The sequence below is a fragment of the Felis catus genome, chromosome B4, assembly GCF_018350175.1.
Source record: "Felis catus isolate Fca126 chromosome B4, F.catus_Fca126_mat1.0, whole genome shotgun sequence".
Lineage (NCBI taxonomy): Eukaryota > Metazoa > Chordata > Mammalia > Carnivora > Felidae > Felis > Felis catus.
The window spans coordinates 25,949,171-25,971,738 of record NC_058374.1 but is presented as its reverse complement, the minus strand read 5'-3'; the positions used below and the strand labels follow the sequence as shown (position 1 = coordinate 25,971,738).

The 22,568-nt window shown below is 37.8% G+C and overlaps 1 protein-coding gene across 9 annotated transcripts in view; it reads left to right on the top strand.

Annotated features, from left to right (window-relative positions):
- Positions 1–22,568, top strand: part of ODAD2 (outer dynein arm docking complex subunit 2) — a 179,211-nt gene that overhangs the window by 125,547 nt on the left and 31,096 nt on the right. For 5 of the 9 annotated variants that reach the window (XM_045061054.1, XM_045061057.1, XM_045061056.1 and 2 more), the window contains 3 exons: positions 4,253–4,441; positions 5,732–5,953; positions 8,790–9,143. In XM_045061054.1, coding sequence (XP_044916989.1) covers positions 4,253–4,441; positions 5,732–5,953; positions 8,790–9,101 — 723 coding nt within the window. In that variant the 3' untranslated portion in view covers positions 9,102–9,143. Of the gene's footprint in view, positions 1–4,252; positions 4,442–5,731; positions 5,954–8,789; positions 9,144–15,349; positions 15,382–16,108; positions 16,894–22,568 lie in introns of those variants that run through there. The other 4 variants (XM_023256476.2, XM_023256475.2, XM_023256477.2 and 1 more) reach the window with 3 other exon arrangements.

The window sequence follows — 22,568 nt, the reverse complement described above, 5'->3', positions numbered from 1 at the left end:
CAACCTAGAAGGAACCTTCAGTTTGTAGTATAACGAGTTCAAAGGATTCAGACCACAGACTGCTCCAGCACCATCAGACCTGGGGGCATTTTGGTCTTATTCATTAATCAGTGTGGGCTCCCTGGTTCCAGGGCCTTTACAAGTCCCTCTTTCTGCAGATTTCTGGTTTCTTAGAACATGTGGGCTTTGTAATTTCAGTAGTTTGCCCCGATCTGCTTATATTTGGGGGTCTGTGACGATATCTTTTCATCTAGCATTTCTGTGCTTTTTGTTTTGCTGCCACTAATGTCTCTGTTTTCTGAGAGAGACTCAAAAACTATGCCACCATCATCTTCCCAGAATTCCTTCAGTCTTTCTTGAGAAAGAAAAATCGTTCTGTAGTTCCATAATTGACTAATATATTAGCTTATTGACACACATAACATCACTTAAAAAAGTGGAGTTTGGGGGCTGCACTTTGGAAGTTCCCTGCAATTCTAAGAGCCATTGTTTTTGCTTTTGAGTTTACTCATGCATCCAGACCAAGTACGTGAGTAAGATTATGAATTTATTTCATTTGGACCAATGACTGCAGTATTGTAGAGTGGCTTCGGGGCCAGGCAGACATGGATTCAGATCGCACTCTGCCGTGTGTCCTTCTTGTACTTTGCACATATTAATTTATTTCTCTAAGGTTTTCCTCACCTACAACATGGAAATAGCACTACAGCAACTACCACTACTAAGTGCTTCAAATGGCAACGTGGATTAATTTATGTGGGATATTTGACCAAAGGTTAATAAATTAGCTTTTACAGTCTTTTGATTTGATTGTGCCTTAGTGCACATAAGTGTAATGAGGTGACAGTGTGGAATTCAGTTGAAAGTATAATCATTTGTTTTATATAACAAGCTTTATTGTAGAATTTTAGGGAAAATGGCAAATATTTTGTAAGTAATTTTATTAACGCATCAGAATGTGAAAGTGTGTCCTATATTTACATGTGGTGTTGAGAACAAGGCCACTAATATTGTTTGCACGGTCCCCATAGCAGGCAGGAGAGGCAGCGTGTTGTGGAAAAGATACTTTCCACTTACACTTGGGAAGAACCTGAGGGGGTCCTGCCTTCACCATTCCCTAGAAGTTTAGTTTGGTTCATTATGTCCGCAGAAAAAGCTTCCTTTTGTAGCTATGAGTTTGCAAGTTCATTCAATGGGGTTTCTAGAAACTTGCCAGAAACTTTCACAAAAATTCGGCATACAACAATAAACAAAGGCAAATAAATTTAAGTCACTCCTGCAGAGAGTAGTAAATGCTATAACATGGAAGAACCAGGTGTTATAGTAAGAGCAGCTTAATCCAGACTCACAGTTCGGGAAAGCCTCCCTAAAGAGAACATTACCTTAGTTGGTAGCCAAGGCTATGTGGAAAGTCCCAAGCTAGTGGGGAAATAGACAAAAAAGCCATGGGCAAAGATACAGAGACATGCAAGTGGCACGTTTGAGGACATGAACTTGAAAGACTGATGTTCCTAATATTGGCTGAAGTTCAGACTCACAAGAGAGATTGAAAAAAAAAAAATTCATAGGCCCCATCCCAGACTTAATGAGCCACATTCTCAGAGAGTGAGTGTCAGAATTCTGATTATTAACTCCTAGGCCAGGGGATGTGGGTGGGGGGTTGGGGTGGGACTGGCTTAGGGCTCATGTGTAGGGGGTTGGAAGAGGGGATCAAGGCAGAGAGGTGAGGCAGGAAAGCCAGGGGCACACACACCATGAAAAGCTTGTAAACCACATGTGGAGTTTGTTTTTTATCCTAAGGGCAAGAAGAATTGCCTAAGGGCAATGAAAGAATTGGGGAGATAGGGGAATGAGATGTTCAGATTTATGATGATAAAGTTCATTAAGATTACTAGAGCACAGCCCCTTGAGGGACACAGTCTAGTTTATGGTGTTCAACATCTTTGAAACCTCAGTCTTTAAAATGGAAATAATATCTGTTGTCTGTGGTTATTGTGTGGTTTAACTGAGATAATGTATGCAAAGTGCCTGATACATGATTGGCACTTAGAAGGTATTAATTTCTCTTTGGAAACTCCTTCTTGACTTTATCTCCCCAACTCCATAGAACCCCGCCCCCCCGCCCCAGCCACACACACACAACTCCAGTATAGCTCTTTCTGCCCATGGTTCCTGTCCCCATGCTTTAATAAAATCACCTTCTGCACCAAGAAAAAAAAAAAGGTATTAAGTTCTTGAGAAAGCCCCAGAGTCAAATAATTGGATATCACACAGCCACCACCATACATTAGGGAGGTGAGGATTTCTGGGCAACCATCCGTTTTCAGGTTCCTCTGACAAATTCTTTTCCCACCCACACTTGCAGCACTGACACAGAGAACCCACTTCTCCCTCACTCACCATCTCTCACATGCATTATTTCAGTTACGGTCTCCATACTGACAACTTCCAAGTCTATGACACAAGCCTGGTTTTCTTTCCTGAGCTCCAAAGGCATATATGCAACCGATTTCTGGATGTCTCAGCTTAAATGTCTTGTAGGCATTTCATTCAAATTAGGCCTCCTAATATCAAATACCATCCTTTCTCACCGTAAGAACAGAAAACAACACCCTGCCTTTCCAACATGAGAACCATGGGGTCAAACCAGAAACATGGGCATCACCATCAGATCACTGGTCCTCATCGTCTCCAGTTGGTGCTCACCAACCCACACCCCTTTCTCCAGGTCCAGACCATAACCTGCATCCAAACTGCCACCACCTCTTAAGTGACCTTAATGAAATAGCCTCTGAGTCCCCAGCACATTCTTTGCCCCAACCTCAACTCTGCAATCCTGAGAGAGCTATTGTGATACAAAATTGATAAAATGCCCTTCCCCACTCTTCCCCCTCAAGACACACACTTAAACCTTTTCAGTGGCTTTCTCATGCCCTTAAAATGATCTCTATACTCTCTGCCAAGGCTAACAGTAAAGAGCCTTCAAGATCTCAGGAAGTATCATTTTCTCCCATTCTCCCTTTCATACTTATGCTCTAGCTACACTACACTGAAGAAGAAAAAAAAAAAAAGGTGCCTCCTCTCTCATTCTCAGGTCTGTTTCATGATTATTCCTCCATCCTGAATCCCCTCCATCCTGGATAACTCCTTATCTTTTAGACTTTAGTTTACCAACATTCTCTTGGGGCGGGGTACGTCCTTGAATGCCTCCCTTGTTGCGTGTCATTGTAGTATCTTTACCTCTTTCCTCTTAGTGCTGTTCATTACACTTACCTCCTAATGCCACTCTTCCCCACTGGATGGCAAGCAACATGATGGCAAAAGAGCATGCACAGTCCATCTACATTCTTCACAAAGTCTGTTTGGGAATTTTCACCCTCTTGCTAAAATTTTTGTAATCCTGAAATCAATACTCACAGCACTTCCATGGTCATTCTTGGACGTGCACGGGGAGGTGAAAATTTTGAGTTGCCCAAAATGCACGTTCTCAGCTGAGGTTGAACAAGATGACTCTCTGCCTTTTTGTTGTCAGCTCCCATACTGTTAACAAGCATCAATTTTATTGTCTACTTAGTGCCATATTTTTTGCATCGTTGTGGGTTTTGTTGGTGATTTCACTATTTAACATGGCCCCTGTGTGTGGCACCCAGTGCTCTCTAGTGTTCCTAAACCCAAGAAGGTTGTGCCTTTCAGAGAAAATTCATGTGTTAGATAAGCTTCCTTCAGGCATGATTTATAGTGTGGTGGTGTCCATGAGTTCAGCCATGGACTCACCATGAGTTCAGGTGTCCATGAGTTGATGAATTAACAATGTATGAAATAAGATAGCCTAAGTGGAAAAACCCATAAAACAAGGTTATCTGTTGATCAGTGATGTATTGATCTGTTGACCTAACACTGCATTCCCCCTAGAAACAATGGTTCAGTATTTACTAACTCAATTTTTGTGATGACTTCATAAAGCATAACTACTGCAAATAAGAATAAGCTGTATTTTACTAACTTCTGTATTCCCAGTAGTTAGCATGGTAACTCTCACATAATAGTTATTCAATAAATATTTGTTGAAGTTGAATCGTGTGGTTATGTACATATGCAAACATACATAGAAATTATGTATAATAAATAAATTGAAATTTTTATGCCAAAGGTGTACTTAATAGCCTTATCCTTACTTTCTGCTTTTTTTAAAAAAAAATGCTAATCAAAAGATTATTTTTGATAACATCTTTTGTTTTTAATTGTTCTCTAGGATGCTGGAGAAATGGTCCGTTCCTTTGTTGGTGGTTTGGAACTTGTCGTCAATTTACTGAAATCAGATAATAAAGAAGTTTTGGCAAGTGTATGTGCTGCTATTACAAATATAGCAAAAGATCAAGAAAATTTGGCTGTTATTACAGATCGTGGAGTTGTCCCTTTATTGTCCAAACTAGCAAATACAGTAAGTAACACATCCTTTTATTTTAAATGTATATGGTCTTAAGATATCATGGAGTAGTGGTAAAAACCATAAACTTAGAGTCCGGAGACCTGGATTCAAGCTTAATATCCATCACCTATGAGGTATGAGATTTTGGTCAACTAATTTAATGTCTCTGAGACTGATCAATGTGAAAGTGTGTTCTAACTGTACAATTTAATATGCAAGATCCTTGTAAAATATAGGCTGTTTTTTATTTGTCACTGGCAAGTAAAGTAGTGCCAAATATAAGTGTTATTATAGAAGTGTTAACTATCATTTTCCATCACCACCATCATTATCATTCATTATCCTTAAGATGATTGTTCATGCCAAGATTACAAGCTAAATGCTCTTCCCCAGGCTTAGCAAGCTTGGATTGATGGCATTCTTGAACTAGAAGACTTTGGCAACCACTGTATTATTTATTCAGAGCTGTGCCAGATAGAATAAGCAGCCTTGAGAGATAATGACTTCACCACGATCAGAGGTATTTGAGCATAGCTTGGGCTACCTCTTGGCAGGAAAGTCGTAGAGCAGAAATTCAATCACTGGAAGGATGCTTGGTTTAGAAGACTTTTTAGTCTAATTCTGAGTTCCTAAGAATAACTGCCAGATTCAGTTAAGGACACCAAGTTGTTGCCTCAATCAAGAGAATAGTATAATTATTAAGCAGAAAACTGTATCCTATTTGGTTATATTATACCTATTGCAGTTAATTACATACAAAAAAAAGGATATAGTGTGTATAAAGGATGTAGAAAGGAAAATGGCGGACTCAAACATATTGTTTGCTGCACTGTCTTTTCCCTCTAGGAAACCAAGGTATATTACTGATGTAGAAGTATTCCTAGGGTGAAAGTATAGGGTGAATCTACCTATGCCAGTTAAATGAAATGCTCCCTTAAGAATGTTCAGTATTCTTTAACTTCTTCTCTTTTTTTATTAAAGCACTTGCTCAAAAGGAAATCAAACCTTGAGCAAATAACAAATGCCAGGCACTTGATTGCTTTTGAGTGTATTAACTATGTTCAGTAGTCAATTAAAAAAAGTTAAACATTTTTTAAAGTCATAAGAAGAAAATTCAGGATTGAACGTTGGTCCATCGGGGCCACCAAAATACTAGTTTCTTTCAAGACACCACCTGAATAGCCACTTAGCCCTTCTCCCTTGACTCACTGGCATTCTATTGGATAATAAACAGGTAGCACAGAAACATGACCTCATGGGTTTTTTGCAATGCGTGTACCACAATTCATTTCCTTTGTGCAGAATAATGATAAACTGAGGCGTCATCTAGCAGAAGCTATTTCACATTGCTGTATGTGGGGCAGAAATAGAGTGGCCTTTGGCGAGTACAAAGCAGTGGCTCCATTAGTGCATTACCTGAAATCAGATGACCCCAATGTGCATCGAGCAACAGCTCAAGCCTTGTACCAACTCTCAGAAGATGCCGACAACTGTGTCACCATCCACGAGAATGGCGCAGTAAAGGTACAGTTGATTGACTTTGTGGTTTAGTCCAATGCAGGTGTACAGAGGCTGGAAAGAAACTTATGTAACAATAGGGTTTAATTGATGGGGGATATTTGGACACACAAAACTGCCCATGTGTTGGATCATGGCTACAACTGAACCATGTGTTAGTATGGTTTATGCTGCAGGAAAGTTAGAGATCGAATTTTTCTAAATCAAAGATTATAAAACATCTCAGTTTAGTAATTGCTCTATAATTTGAATTTGATTAAGGAAATGTATAGCACATTAATAATTAGTGGCACTCATAATTCCACTTAATATATTATTTACTTAGCACTTAAATAAAATACTGGCATGAACTCAATAGCAAAGGAGCTGACTGAAACAACTAGACTATAGTTTGACGGTCTTAACTGTGACAGCAAAGGACCATTTCAAAGACAGATTTTTTCAAAAAAAATCTGTGCATCAAATTTTCTTTGCCTATAATCAATCAATACACAGGTAGGAGAGCTTCTGCACATAGACTTTATATATCTATGCATTCTGTTATTGAACAGGACTCACACAACCTAACATGCCATCAGTAGAGTCTTTAAAAACAATGAAACTATAAAAATTAAGTACCCTGGTACATATGCTTAGACAATTGCCAGTTCGTTTAAGAAGAGAATTTCTAGGCTACTCAAAGTCTTAAAATTCAATAAGGTTTACAGTTTAATTGACATAAATGCCAGCTGCACATGCAATTCTGAGTTGCTTCCTCTTAACGCAAGTCAAGAGATAATCCAAAATCACTTAGGAATTGTATTCTGCTATGTCAAGTAATGAAACTGTGTTCACCGACCCACACAGCTTACATGTATTAGAAAAAGAAGGCAATAAAAATAATTAGGGGGAAGGGACAGGAAAGAGAGAAGCAAAGAAAGAAAATAGGGTTTGTTGTGCTCTAAAACCCTTTCCTGTGTCATCTTAAGGTATCTTGAGGGCCTGTCCATCTCACCTATTTGCATTCCTAACTACCAGCTATTTCTACTGGAGAAAAGAACGGGTCGTTGTTTTTTTGTAAGTTACTTGTCACCATATAGCGGCAGGCCAAATCATGAGCTCTCCCTCTTGGGACTGTGGGGGCAGCATATGGACCTGTGTCTCCCTTCTCTGGTTTTCTTTAAGGAGGAAAAAAGTGTGGATGTGGCAAGTGGGTGTTGGTAGAATAAATGGGGTTTGGTGCTTGGCTATGGGGAATAAAGGAAAGGGTTGAGTCAAAAATGACTCCAGGTTTTAGGCCAGGTGAAGAGGAAGATTCTATTAGCCAAGATCATGTAAGAAAATATTTGGCACATTTAGGTGGTTACAGTACCTGAGGTGAATATGTCACAATGTGTAACCGCTCACATTTCTGACTCCAAATGCATATACACTTTATCCACTATTTTGGCAAATCCCTGGTTGTTTTCATTCATAACTGCTGTACCTTTCTAGTCAAAAGCATATAGTGTTATTTCCCAGTCCTACATACATTCCTGCCGTAGCTGCCCATGAGTGATGCTGACAGGCTCTTTGACAATTACCAGAGTCATCCTGTCACCCAGTTCATAAGTTATTTATCCTAGAGTTAGTTCCTTCATCATACAATTTCCTTAACAGCAGCAGCTGATGTTATACAAGCTATGTGTCTCATGCCAACTGATGTTTATTCCATAATAACGGTTAACAGACTTGAGGGTCTGGAATAGATTGGTATCAGCTTCTACTGTGTTCAATTTAAATGGTCAGTTTGAATTTCAGGTCTAGAGCAGCGCTGTTCAGTGGAAATGTAATGCAAGCCACATATGTAATACTAAATTTTCTAGGAGCTAGAATTTCAGAAAAGATAAAAAGAAACAAATGAAATTACTTTTAGTAATATATTTTATTTAACCCAATATATCCAAAATATTCTTCAACATTTAGTCAATATTATTTTTTTCTTGTATTTGTGTTTTATACTTATGATACATCTCAAGGGGGACTGGCCACATTTCAAGGTCTCACTAGTGACTAGTAGCTTTCTTATTGGACAGTGCAAGTCTAGAGGCAGGAGAGAAGGGAAGATCGGGATTATCAGTAAGAGGTAATTAAGTCGCAAGTGAGGGTGAATAAGTTGTTTTTGGCAGAGAGTTTAGAGAAGCTGGGGAAATGTCTACATTTGCATTCACAGAGCATATAGGTAGGAAGAAGAGCTGTTAAGATAACTTCAAGAAGTTAACAGGTTGTCTAGGAGTTCTAGAAGCCAGAGGAAGAGGGAGTTTCCAAAGGGTTTGTGTTTAAATACTGTTAAGCGGTCAACAAGGACTTCCTGACTCAATTATGTTGAAAAATAATCCTGGAGTTAGAGCCTTTCCAGGTAAGACTCTTCTATACACCCTGAGAAATCTCCTGGTCTGGTAAATGCAGCATGAGAGGAATAATATAATATAATATATAATATATTATAATGTAATAATAATATAATCCTTATCCTCTTTATGATTTTACACAAACCTTCTCAAAAGCATCAGCCCACGGTCTTGCATCGTTACAAAGCCTTGTGAACGTGGATGCAGATCTGTTGGCAATTCTGCTGAAAGTGTGAGAAGTCTAAGGGATGTACCAAGGTTATTTGCTAATTATAACAAAACCACAACACAGGAAAGTCATACAAGGAGGGAAAGAAGTTGCAGGAAAAACTTCTGAGCAAGATGAGCAAAACTTCACTGAGCAAGATGAGCAGAAAAAGTGATCAGATAGAAAGATGATGAGCACCTATAAAAGGCATTAAGCTCCCTTCCCCATTATGATGTTGGATTTGTTTTGCAAATATCTATACCAGGCAGGTGAAAGCTACATTATGACCTGTAACTTTCTGGAAGGCAGGAAATTGAAGAGATTGCAAAAAATACAACCAGAAGTGGGTCCAACAGAGAGAGGGAGGAGCAGTTCAAGTTGGGTGGAAGGAAAAGGTTGTCTTGGCAGCCTCCTAGACTCAGCACATGAAGTGGCACTGCAGAGTGTGTGGAAGATGAACCTTGAAGCCTGGAAAAGAAAAATATCACTAACACTTTTGAGTCAGGTAAAGGGACTTCATAGGCTAAGATCACCCAGTAATTCTCACAGTAATGCAGTCCACATACTTAATGTTTGATTGAACTGTAATATTTTCTGTTAATTAAAACTCTTTATGCAACTTTGTGGTCTTGTATACTTTCCTCACACTCCAGATACTCCCTGCAGTGCTGGGGATAGTCTGTTGGTGATATGCTATTAAATTACTTAGTTAGCACTAGTACGTATGAGTGACTATGTGATGATACCAAATATGGAGTTATATATAGACTTGCTTCTGATTGGCTTTTTCCTATTATTTGCATTTATCCTTTAAAGTGAGAAAGAAATGTAAAAATTACTTAAGGATTCCAGCAAGTTAGATTTTTAACTCTAATATTTTAATATATATATATATATACACATATATACATATATGTATATATGTATATACACACGTATGTATATACATATATAGATATATATGTCTACACACATATGTATATATACATATATACATATATATATATCTCAAATGTTTTCCCTATTTCATTTCTATTTAACTTAAAACATGTGATAGCTTTATAAATTACACATACATGCACATGTTTAGAAGGTCAATTTGAAAAATTTTAATGTATATATGAATACCCAGAAGCCATTATTAGATCAAGATAATGACTTCCCCCCAAAGTTGATGTTGATGAAGTTCTATTTATCTTTTTCTTTTTTAAATGGGCTTATGTCCAAGAAATATTTGCCTAATACACAATCACAAGGATTTTCCATGTTTTAGTATGGAAGTTTTATAACTTTTTGGTTCTGCATTTAAGTCTGTGAATGATTTTGCGTCAATTTTTGTTTATGATCCTAGGGGGCATCTGAGCATCATTTGTTGAAATATACCCTTTCCCCACTGAATCTCTTTTGTAATTTGGGGAAAAAATTTAGTTGACTATATCTGCTTTGTTCCATTATTCTGTTTGTCTGTGTTTACACCAATACCACATTGTCTTAATTACTATATTGTTATAGTAAGCCTTAAAGTTAGGTAGTATACATTTTCCTACCTTTTTCTTTTTTTAATTATTTTGGCTATTCTAGTTTTGTACATTGCCATAAGAATTTTTAAACCAGTTTGTTAATTTCTACAGGAAATGCTTTCTGAGATTTTGAGATGGCATTGAATTAAGGGAAAATTGACATCGTAACATTATTGTCGTCTGACTCATAAAGAAGAAATATCTCTCCGTTATTTTTGTGTTATTTATATCTCAGCAATATTATGTAATTTTCATCACATAGGGTTTTTACATCTTTTGTCAGATTTACCCCTATGTAAATGTTTTTGATGCTACTCTAAGTGGAATTTTTAAAATTTCAATTTCTAATTGTTCATTGTCATTATGTATAAGTTTAATTGATTTTGTGTATTAATCTTATATCTCACGACCTTGCTAAATTCACTTATTTGATCTAGTAGGCTTGTGGAGATTCTGCATAAATTTTCTATGTAGATTTTCTACACAGACCAGGGATTGGCAAACATTTTCTCTAAAGGGCCAGATAGTAAATATTTTAGGCTTTATGGGCCACATAAAGTCTCTGTTGCAGATTCTTCTTTTATTGTTGTTATTATTTACAACTATACAAAAATATAAAAACCATTCTTCATTCTTTGAAGCCATACAAAAACAGATTGTCAGTTGCCAGTGTCTCACATAAACAATCATTCCATCTACAAAAAAAAAGACTTCTTTTTCTTCTTTTCTAACCTGGATGCCCTTTATATGTTCTTGCCTGACTTCATGGGCCAGAAGTTCCTGTATAATATCGGGGAAAAAAGTGGTAAGAGCAGATATCCTAGTCTTATTCCTTATTTTGGAGGGAATACAATCAGTCTTTCACCATGAAGTTTACTGTTAGCTATAGGTTTTTGTTAGGTGACTTTCATCAGGCTAAGTTTCTTTCTATTACTACTTTAATGAGGATTTTTTTTTAATCAGGAATAGATACTGGATTTTGTCAGATGCTTTTTACTATATCTATTGAGATTGTCTTCTGGTTTTTCTTTTAGAGTTTGTTATCATAAAGAATCATACTGATTTGGTTTTCAAATGTTAAACCAACCCAGCATTCTTGGGATGAATCCACTTGGTCACAATATATTATCCTTTTTATACATTGTTGAATTTAATTTGCCAAAATGTTGCTTAGAGTTTTGCATCTATGTTCATGAGGGATATTGGTTTGCAAGTATTCTTTTCTGGTAATGTCTCCTTTTTGCTATCACAGTAATGCTTCAGTAAATGAATTGGAAAAGTGTTCCTTCCTCTTCAGTTTTCTGGGAGAATTTTATAGCACTGGTATTATTCATCCCTTAAATGTTTGGTAGAATTCACAAGTTAAGCCACCTGAACCTACTTTTAATTTTCAAAGGTATGAAACTTCAAATCCAATTTCTTTAATCAATATAGAGCTGTTCAGGTTATTTATTTCTTTCTGAAATATTTCTTGAAATATTTGTGTGTTTCAAGGAATTAATTCACTTCATCTAAATTCTCAAATGTATTGGCATAAACTTGGTCATAATATTCTCTTATCCTTTAATATAGATTTATAATCTATAGTTATTACATTTTTTTCACTCTTGGTATTAGTAATGTTTGTCTTTTCTCCTGATCAGTCTAACTAGAAGCCTATCAATGCTGTTATCTTCTTGAAGAACTAACTTTTGTTTCTTTGATTTTCTCTCTTTTTCTGTTTTTTATTTTATTGATTTCTAATGTGATCTTCTTATTTCCTTTCATCTGATTACTTTGGGGTTTCATTTGTTCTTCTTTGTCTACTTTCTTAAAGTAAAAACTAAGAGTATTGATTTGATACCTTAATCTTTTCTAATAATGATACTTAGTTGTATAAATTTTCCTCTAATACTATTTTGGCTGCCTCTCAGAAATTTTGATGTCATGTTTTTATCTTCATTCAGTTAAGAATACTTTGATAGTTTCCCTTTTGATTTCTTCCTTGACCCATGGATTATTTAGAAGTGTGATATTTAGTTTTTAAATATTTGAGGATTTTAATTGGTCTGTTACTGGTTTATAATTTAATTCCATTGTAGTCAGAGAACGTATATTACTTGACTATTTGTTTTAGTGTGAGATTTGTTCTGTGACCCAGAATATGGTTTAACTTGTTAATATTCCACATGTACTTGAAAAAAATGAGCATTCTGATGTGGTTGATAAAGTGTTCTATAAAGTTTAATAAGGTCCAGTTGATAAATATTGTTCAAATATTCTACATCTTTGTTGATTTTATAACTACTTGTTCTATCAATTATTATGTGAGGCAAATGTGTTAACCAGTACATTACAGAAATACCCATTATTGTGGATTTGCCAATTTTTTTCTCACAATTCTATCAGTTTTTTCGTTACGCATTTTGAAACTCTTATTAAAGTGCAAAAGTATTTAGGAATAGTATGTCCTCTTGATGACCCCTTTATATGTATGAAATTACCTGTATACCTTGGCATATTCTTTGCTTTGAAATATGCCTTTTCTGCTATTAATAGAGAAACTCCTGCTTTCTTTTGGTTAGAATTAGCATGCTAAATTCTATACCTTTTTCTAAGCTTTCTAATTCTAATCCAAATTGGCTATTTGTGGGCAGCATTTAATTGGGACTTGCTTTTTTTTTTTTTTATTCATATCACTTCTGCCTTTTGGGGGCAGGGTGTCTGCACTATTTACATTTAATGTGCTATTGACATGGTTGGCTTTAAATGTCATTTCATTTGTTCTTCTCTTTTTCCTTTCCCATCTTTTCTTTTTGTCATCTTCTTGGCTTAATTGAACATTCCACTTTATTCCTTTTTTTGTTATTTATTTGTTTAGTTTTTATTAGTTATGATTTTTTGTTGTTAGATTAATGGTTGCTTTAGAGTTTATAGTATACATATATAATTCAGCACATCATCTTCACATTATATTATACACAGAAACATATAGTTGAAGAATCATACAACACTGTGCCTCCACTTTTGTCCTCCTGACTTTTGTGCTTCTCATGCATTTGACTCATACATGTTGTAAACTCTACATTGTTCTTGTTTTGGGCTGTAAATGACTGATTATAAATTACAGAGATTTAAATAAATTAGAAAAAGTGCTATTTACTCCTTTCTATAAATGCAGATTTTCATCTGGTATCATTTTCTTTCTGCCCAAAAGACTTCTAACATTTCTTGTAGTACAGCTCTGTTGATAAATTCTTTCATGTTTAAGTGTTTATTATTTATCTATTTATTTATTAGAGAGATAGATAGAGAGCAAGCAGGGATGGGGCAGAGAGAGAGGGAGACAGAACGCCAAGCAAGCTCTGTGCTGTCAGCACAGAGCCTGATGCAGGGATCAAACCCATGAACCATTGAGATGACGACCTGAGCCAAAACCAAGAGTCAGATGCTTAACCAACGTGAACTACCCAAGTGCCCCTCAATCGTCTTTTATATGTGTAAAAAAGACTTTATTTTGTCTTTGTGTTTGAAAAATAGTTTTGTTAGGCATAGAATTTTACAATGACATTTTTCCCTTCAGTAAACATGTCGTTTCATTTTATTCACACTTGCGTTGTTTCTGAGAAGAAATCTGCTGTCATTCTATGTTTGTTTACCTAGATGTCATTTTTTCACTACTGCTTTTAAGATTTTATCATTTTCACTGATTTTGAGCAATTTGATTATGATGTGTCTTGGTGTTGTTTTCTTTATGTTTCTTATGCTTGGGTTTTATTGAGCTTCTTGGATCTATAGGCTTCTAGTTTTCGTCAAATTTGGAAAATTTGGAGCCATTATTTCTTCAAATAATTTTCTCTGTCCCCTTCTCTTTCTACTGTCCTTTGGAAACTCCATTTTCACCTACATCTGGCTGCTTGACATTTTCGCACAGCTTCTTATGGCTTTGGTCATTTTTTTCAGTCTTTTTTCCTCCCTGTGTTTTAATTTGGAATGTTTCTATTCCTATGCCTTCAAGTTCAGGAAAAAAAAATATATATATATATATGTATATATATGTATACATACATATATATATATATAGGCAATGTTTAATTTACCTTTATTTCTGTCAGTGTGTTTTACATCTCAGGTAGTATAATTCCATCTCCCAAAATTAGATTTGGGTCTTTCTGTACCTTTCGTGTCTCTCCTTAACATACTGAGTCTTTCCTCTCGCTCATATGAAATCCAGTTCTGGTAATGGTTCTAGTATCATTTCCAGTTTGCTTTCAATTGGTTGATGTTTCTCTTTATCATGGGTCATGTCAGACACTGACTTTGGGGGCAGGGATGGGGGTGTTGTGTTACATTTTTTATTTTAGTTCCAGTAGAGTTAACATATGGTGTTGTATTAGTTTCCGGTGTACAATATAGTGATTCAACACTTCCATGCATCACCTGGTGCTCATCTCAGGTGCACACCTTAATCCCCATCTCCTATTTCTCCCGTCCCCTCCTCCTATCTCCCCTCTGGTAACATTTGTTCTCTGTAGTTAAGAGTCTGTTTCTTGGAAGACACTGAATTTTAATGTGTTGAGTGATAGATCGTTTCTATAAATATTGTTGAGTTTTGTTCTGGGATGCACTTATGTTACTTAGAAACAGTTTGATCCTTTCAGGTCTATGCTTTGTTAGCAAAAAATACAGTAAGGCTAATTCTTCTCCACTTCTGAGGTCAGACCCTTCTGGTTACTCTACCCAACACCCATAAATTATGAAGCCTTTTGCTGAGTGGTAGGATCAGGCACTATTTGACCTGCGTGAGCCTCAGAGACTGTTGCAGCTGATCTATCAGGTGGGCCTTTACTGTCCTCGGGTATGCAGTTTCCTCACACACAGGTGCCCATGGGTTCTGTGCTGAAGCTTCAGGCTCCCCGACTGCAGGTCTCCACAGTTCCGTGCTCCGGGAGTTCTCCCCTCTCCAGTAATCTTCTCCGAAGACTCTAGTCATCACAGAGCCCCAGTCTGCCAAGCTTGGCCTCCCAGCTCAGGAAGCTGCCGCGCTTCGCTCGGGTTCTCTCTCCCTGGGCTGCGAGTGGCCTTGTAAACTCTGTCCTAGGCAGCAGGCTGGGACGGTAGGGTTCGCCTCTTGAGTTTTCCTTCTCTCAGGGATCGCTGTCGTTTGACGCCTGACACCTGATGTCCAGTATCTTAAAAGCCATATTGCTTTATGTGTTTTAACCATTTTTAAGTTGTTTTAGATAGGAAGATAAATCCAGTTCTTGTTACCCTATCTTGGCATGAAGCGGAATCCTCATTTTCTTTTTGTACTTTCTTTATACAGTAGGATCATGGAAAGTGAGAGAGCCAGTGGAGGTGAGTTATCCATTTTAAACACACAACTTGCAGATAAGGAATGCAAGGCCCAGATCAGTGAAGTGCTGAAAACCACATAGTCAACACATGGCATAACATCGTAAATGACTGTGATGTCTAGTTTAGGGCTGTTTCCACTAGATGAGCGAATTTCAAACCATGTCTTGTGGACTGTTAGGGTTCCCCTGGGAGAGATCAGGGCGCAGTACTCAGGGCAAGGAGGAAGCCAATGCTTGGTGTGGGGGGTGGTCACCTACTTTAAATAGAGCAGTGAGGGTTTTTTCCCCCATTTTATATGTTAGTAATCATGCATAAGATCTTGTTTCGAAACAGCTTTTTGTTGCCTTAAAAAGAATTGAAAATTACTGCATGAGGCCATGTTGCCCTTTAATAGTTGTTTATGAAACCCAGTCAGAGCCATCTTTTCCATATTTATTTAGCACTTTGCTTGGACAGGGACATTTACAAAATAAGAATCTCTTCAGTAGGAATTCAGAATTTTAATCTTAATTCTTTGCATTCTTACAAGTTTAGTGCATCTAAAAATCTGATTCAAGAATGATTCTCTAAAGCCACTTTTTTTTTCTTGTTAAGTTTTCCTTGGAGAGCTCTAGGCAATACTTTTTCCCATGAGGTCTTCTAAAACATCCGGGGAGCCCTTGGGAAAATCAAGTGTGTCTAGGATGGTGTGGGCTAATAGGATGTTTGTCTTCTTCATTCATACTAGCTCTGCTATAATGAATCCATCTTGCTTCTGCTAAGTCACCACCACCACACGCGAGCACAGTAAATCTCCCTCCCCTCTTAAAAGCTAAAGGTGAGAGACGCTGCAAAAGAGAGCTGTATGTAAGTATAGCAAAAGACATAATGATGGCAGTAATATCTTTTTCATTTACGCGGCTTCCCGTGTGCCAGACACTAGTCCAAAAGCTCATCCACGCGTATTCTTTGATTCAGTCTTCTCCATTTTCCAATAAGGTGAGAATTGTTATTATCTCCGTTTTTCAGGTAAGGAAACTGAGTTACATAGACATTAAGTGACTTGCCCTGAATCACCCAGGTCATAAGGAAAGGACAAGAAATCTGGTCCCAGAGTCTGTTCTCCTAACGCCCACTGCAGGGTAAAGCCTGAGTGCCTTGATGGCTCATGTGTGGGTGTGGGCGCCGGTGTTTAAGGCTGTGTTTGAAAGATTAAGCCTGGTGGAGAAGCTGCTTTCTGAGACAGAGCGGCCGTCTGGGAAGGCATGGGGCGGGGGGTGTTAGAGGACTTGGCAGAGAACATGCTTGTTTTCTGGTAGAATGGTGCCCCTTCTTGTTTCTCACTTGTTCTCCTTGCAGTTTCTGCATTGTCTTCACTTATGCCAATTGAACATCATTACTGGTAAGAGTTATAGCATACGGAGTTAGAACCAGATGCTTTTGTGATTTTTTTTTTAAATATTACTTCTATTTCTATCTAGTACATAGACTTTAAGAGGAGTAGCTATATTTTCCCAAGGTAATGGCCTATTAATTTATTTAATAAGAATGGCATTTTGTGTTGTATGTGTTGGTATGTATAGACACATATACGTATATATTTGCATTTTTTAGAATTAAGAAAATTGAAACTAAAAAACTTGAGTACATGATCTTTGGATTTAATTTAAGCCTTTTTCAATAATTTAGGGGTGCCTGGGTGGCACAGTCGGTTAAGCGTCCGACTTCAGCCAGGTCACGATCTCGCGGTCCGTGAGTTCGAGCCCCGTGTCAGGCTCTGGGCTGATGGCTCAGAGCCTGGAGCCTGTTTCCGATTCTGTGTCTCCCTCTCTCTCTGCCCCTCCCCCGTTCATGCTCTGTCTCTCTCTGTCCCAAAAATAAATAAACGTTGAAAAAAAATTAATAATTTATATCAATTTTCTACACCTACCATTTACATGAGCTCTATTCCAAAAGTCTAAGATCTTTCTGTAAAAATAAGATATATGAATGGTGACTTTCATATATCTTATTTTTACTTTTAAAAACATCACCCACCACCAAGGGATGGATTTCTGGGTACTATAAATTCCATTACTATACAGTAAAAAGAAATCCCCCTGGGGTGCCTGGGTGGCTCAGTCAGTTAAGCGTCTGTCTTCAGCTCAGGTCATGATCTCACAGCTCGTGGGTTCAAGCCCTGCCATCAGGCTCTGTGCTGATAGCTCAGAGCCTGGAGCCTGCTTTGGATTCTGTGTCTCCCTCTCTTCTGCCCCTCCCCTGCTCACATGCTGTCTCTCTCTCCTTCAAAAATAAACAAACATTTAAAAAAGTTAAAAATATATAAATAAAAATAAGATATATTAAAGGTGATGTTTTTTACTTTTAAAAACATGACCCACCATCAAAGGACAGATTTCTGAGTACTATAAATACCATTAATTATTATACAGTAAAAGGAAAATCCCCTGAGGCACCTGGGTGGCTCAGTCAGTTAAGTGTCTGACTCTTGATTTCAGTTCAGGTCATGATCTCACAGTTCCTGAGATTGAACCCTGCATCCAGCTCTGTGCTGACAGCACAGAGCCTACTTGGGATTCTCTCTCTCCCTCTCTCTCTGCCCCTCCCTGCTTGCTCGCTCTCTCTCTCTCTCTCTCTCTCTCTCTTTCTCAAAATAAATACACTTAAAGAAGAAAAGAAAAACCCCTAAAGAAAGAAATTAAATTGAAAACCTAAGTTCAAACTGGCAACCTGGGACAAAAAGCTCACGTCTCTTAGTGCATCATGACTAACAGTGACCATTCTTAGCCTCACAACTTCTTACGACTCAGAGCCTTCATGTCTCCTTACAGGATGCTCTGAGTATTATGGAACGTTCCCAACAGTTACTCCTGGGCCACGTTCATGTACTGTGGTCCACTGAAGCAGCGTTTCTCAAAGGGTGGGCTAGAGTCCACCTGTCAAGAAGCAATTTGGAGCTTGAAAAAAATAAAATAAGGGTTGCTGGACCATACCCTGAATTGACTAACTCATGTTCTCCACGAATAAGACCAGGAAACTGTATTTCAACCAAGTTCCTAACGTAACTGAGAAGCACACAAAAGCTTGAGAGCCACCAATCCACAGGAGTTCCAATGGCAAGAGAGCCACATGATCATTTGCATTTGTTGGCCCATGATGCCGAACACAAGGGAAACAAAAATCAACCTTCTCAAAGGAAAAGGTTAAAGAACCCCGGAGGATGATTAATCCATTGCATGGAAAGCTAATCCACCCAACAAATATGACTGTGCGACGTAGAATGCTCCAGTGAATGATGTCATGCTGAACAGAATGAGTGCGACTCTGCCCATGTGGAATTAGGATAGGCATGTAGTTGTAGAATTCTGCTTCACAGGACCCCTGGCAAATGTGAAGACAGTCTCCCCGGGGCACTTTATTTGCTCCCCACCAAAGAAAAGAAAACAAGGAGAACTTTCTGCTAATACTATAAAAAATACAAGTTCCTATAAGTGAGAGAAGACAAATTTACATGGTACCTAGTTTAAAATACGACCCTCAAAGCTATTAGCTTTAAAAATAAGGAAGATCTAGCCCAGTACGCCAGATCCCTGGCCAATCCAATTAATGTTGTTGCCTTTGAAAGTATATTGAAATGCGTTATGTCATTGTCTTCTACAACACTGCTTCCTAAGTTTTTCCCTGTCAGCAGAAAAACATGTAATATTTGCATGGCACACTGGAATAAAGGGACAGAGTTGCTCGTGGCTTGGAAGCAACTGGTCTGGGGCCTTTCCTGGCTCTTCAAGGACTTCCTATTCAAAGCGTGGTCCCAGCCAGAGAGTGACAGAAGCGCCTAGGTGCTTGTTAGAAATGCAGAATCTCAGACCCCACGGCAGACCTACTGGATCCACATCGGCCTTTTCACACGATTCCCAGATGGTTTGCATTCACAGCGAAGTTCGAGGAGCACTGGGTAAGGAGCACTGAGCACTGGAACTCAGAACAAAGAATTAAATGATACTGAAATATTCTTTCCATGACTGCCTTTATGAACTATTCAAATTTGATACAGTTTTAATATTTTCTATAAAGTTGGCCTAGATGTATGTTAAAGGTATAAATGGAATTTAATTTTTAGACCCTCATAAAACTTTTTATATACATTGCTAAAATTCCTGATTTGGGATCAGAACATGTGGTCACTATAACTTTTCCAACCCTGATTTAAGTATTTCACATTATTTTCCCAAACCACCAGTTAGACAAGAAAATCCGTTAAGTCTTCTACTCTCAGTATAAGGCAAACTTATTTGCCCTTACATGGCTGACTTCGTATTTCAAGGGGACTCTCTTCTAACATCCTGCATTTGGATGAGTTAGTCCATATTCAGCCTATTTTTTAAATGAATTTATTAAGTTTAGATGCTAAAATTTATGATTATCTCTCAGGTAACTGTGATGTATAGAGGCACCTTTCATCAGCCAATTGCTTTTCAGCCACCGTAGCCTCCACCACCATCATATTCAAATTTTGAATATTTACGTAGATTATTGGAATGATTTGTAAATTATTACTGATTCAGCTCTATCTTTCCTAACCCTCAGGATATCTGTGCACAGATTTGTGTGCAGACAGGCTATTTCTGTTTTATTTTTAAGACTTAATATTTCATAATAGGTGACTTCAACCTTTTAGTTTTTAAACCATGACACCAGTTTCTAATTTATTTCAGATATTGTTTTCTAATTTATTTTAGATACTAGTTTCTCATTTGTTCTAGAGGATATATAATATGTCACTTTATGTATAATTGCAGACATTGTTTGCAAATTATGTAGTACTTATTCAACATTCTTAGAAACTTATGAATGGATAACTTGAACATGACACTTTTTAAATAATCTTCTACATGTTAAAGTGAGAATAAGTTAGGTCTATTACAAATAGGGCTGCTATGAGCATTCTTGACAAGATTTTTGGTACACCTACATACTGACTGATCATTGGTTTTATTAATTATTGCTAAATGATTATTTTACTGTGCTGATTTCATGCTAGATGAGAGTTACATGTAAAATTGAATATTTTTTGTTTAGAATTTTAATTACCTAACTGACTTGACTTTTTCTTTCATCTTATCATTTAAATTTGTTTAAAGACTTTTACCATGGGGAATTATCTTTTAGTTTCTACTTGAAGTTAATCTATCTGGAGATGGTCTATGGCTTTATAGAATTTATTTGGAGATACTTTTATATGTTTCTGCATATCCCTTTTAGCAAATTAATCCTTCAAATGGTTGAAGATTGATAACACTTTGTGAAAAGAGGTGATTCCACCCTACTTTATTCCCCTGTACTGGTTATTAATTTATTGAAATCAGAGGAAAATATGCATTGCTAACTGAGAGCAAGACCTCTTGAAAAGTGTAGTCAAGAATGGCCGCACATGGTTAGTGCCAATCCAGGAAATGACTCCTCCTTCACAAGGGTATCCCTTTTCAAAGGGGTAGAATAAATACACAGTATACAGATTCTCCACACAGGCAGGACTTGACCTTCTAGTCATCACTCCCAGAATTCAGGAGGAGAGAGTAGGACCAAGGGTCTCACAACTTTCTCAAGCACTATAAAAGGGGTCTGGTAAAAAATAAGTGAACAAAATAATTACCAAGTGTACTTAATGCTATGAAAGAAACAAATGGGGTCGGATGAAGAGTAACAGAGAGCTAACATACTTTGGACAAGGAAGGCAGAGAAAGCATCTTGGAGCAGGTGCATCTAAGCTAAGCTATGAAGGATGAAGACAGGAGAAGAGTTTGCAGACAGAAAGTATGTGCAGAGGCCATAAGGTGCAAATGTGCTTAGAGTTTCCAAGGACCTGCAGGAAGATCAGGGCAGTTGAGGCTGAGTGATGGAATGGGGGAGTGAACAAGACGTGTTCGGAGAGCCGCAGGGGGCCGAGGGGGGCTGGATTACATGGGGAGTGCCAGACCACAGTAAAGAATTGGGATTTTATTCTAGTGCAGGGAGAAGCCATTGAAAGATTTTAATTGGAACAGTGCTATGATCCCATTTATGTTTTTGGAGATCACTCTTCAAGGTGTGTAGGGAGCAGGTCACAAAGAGTGGAAGTGAAGAGCCCTCTGGGAAGGTGGTGAGCTGTCAGTGCTTGAGAACACAGCAGCCTAAACAGGGCTTTGTTACAGATTAGATGCAAGATTAAGGGAACAGGAAGAACTAAGGACTTATTCACAAACCTATTTTTAAATAAGGTTTTTACTCCAAAGTGAGAAGTAACCACAGTGATAATAGGTGTTAGCAAGCCCCTTTTAATTTTAAATTTCACCAAATAATTTGGAATAGCCCATTGGATGAATGATTAGCAAATACTAAAATATTAGCTTAATAAGAGATTGAAGTGCTTTCCCTTGACTAACAAATATGTAATATGAATGGCTGTATATGTAATGTAAATTACAGGATAATCTCTTTTTAAAATAGCAGCCCATCACTTAGTGGTCACTGCTGAGGTAGGTGCTTTATTTCTTATTTCATTTAATCTTTGCAATAACCCTGTGATGCAGGCATTCCTGTCCCCATTTTAAAGATTGGGAAGCTTTAGTTCAATAGTCTAAGTGATGTTTCAAGACCCATAGATGGAATTCAGAATCAATTATGATACAATAAATTGCAAGCAACATAAATAACTCAAATAAGCTCAGGCACCAAAGAGGATACATGCATGTTTGACAGATGTCATGGGCAAGGAAACAGCTGAGCCCTAACAAGGTGCCTGGACAAGGGCCTCACGGATTTCCTAACATCTTTTTCTCTTTCACCTGTCATCTGTCCTCACTTCTGTATCCATTTCATTTTATTCTTTCTCTGTCCATTGGCTTTCCCTATTTCTCCACTGTTTCCTCCACTGTGTCCCCAAGCTTCACTCTCCAGTTAACCTTAGTGTGGCCAAAATTATTCCTAATTTTCAATTCAGAGATGTCACAGAAGGGAATCTGATTGGCCTGGTTTGGGAGAAGTGCCCACCCCTCATCCAATCAGTGTGGACAGTTGTCAGAGAAAGGAATCTGATTGGCCTGGTTTGGGAGAAGTGCCCACCCCTCATCTAATCGGTGTGGACAGTGTGTGCCCTTTACCGAATGGCTTCCAAGGCTCACCTGAGTGAGGGTGAGGTACAGGGACAGTCAGGAGCATCCCTGGAGGGC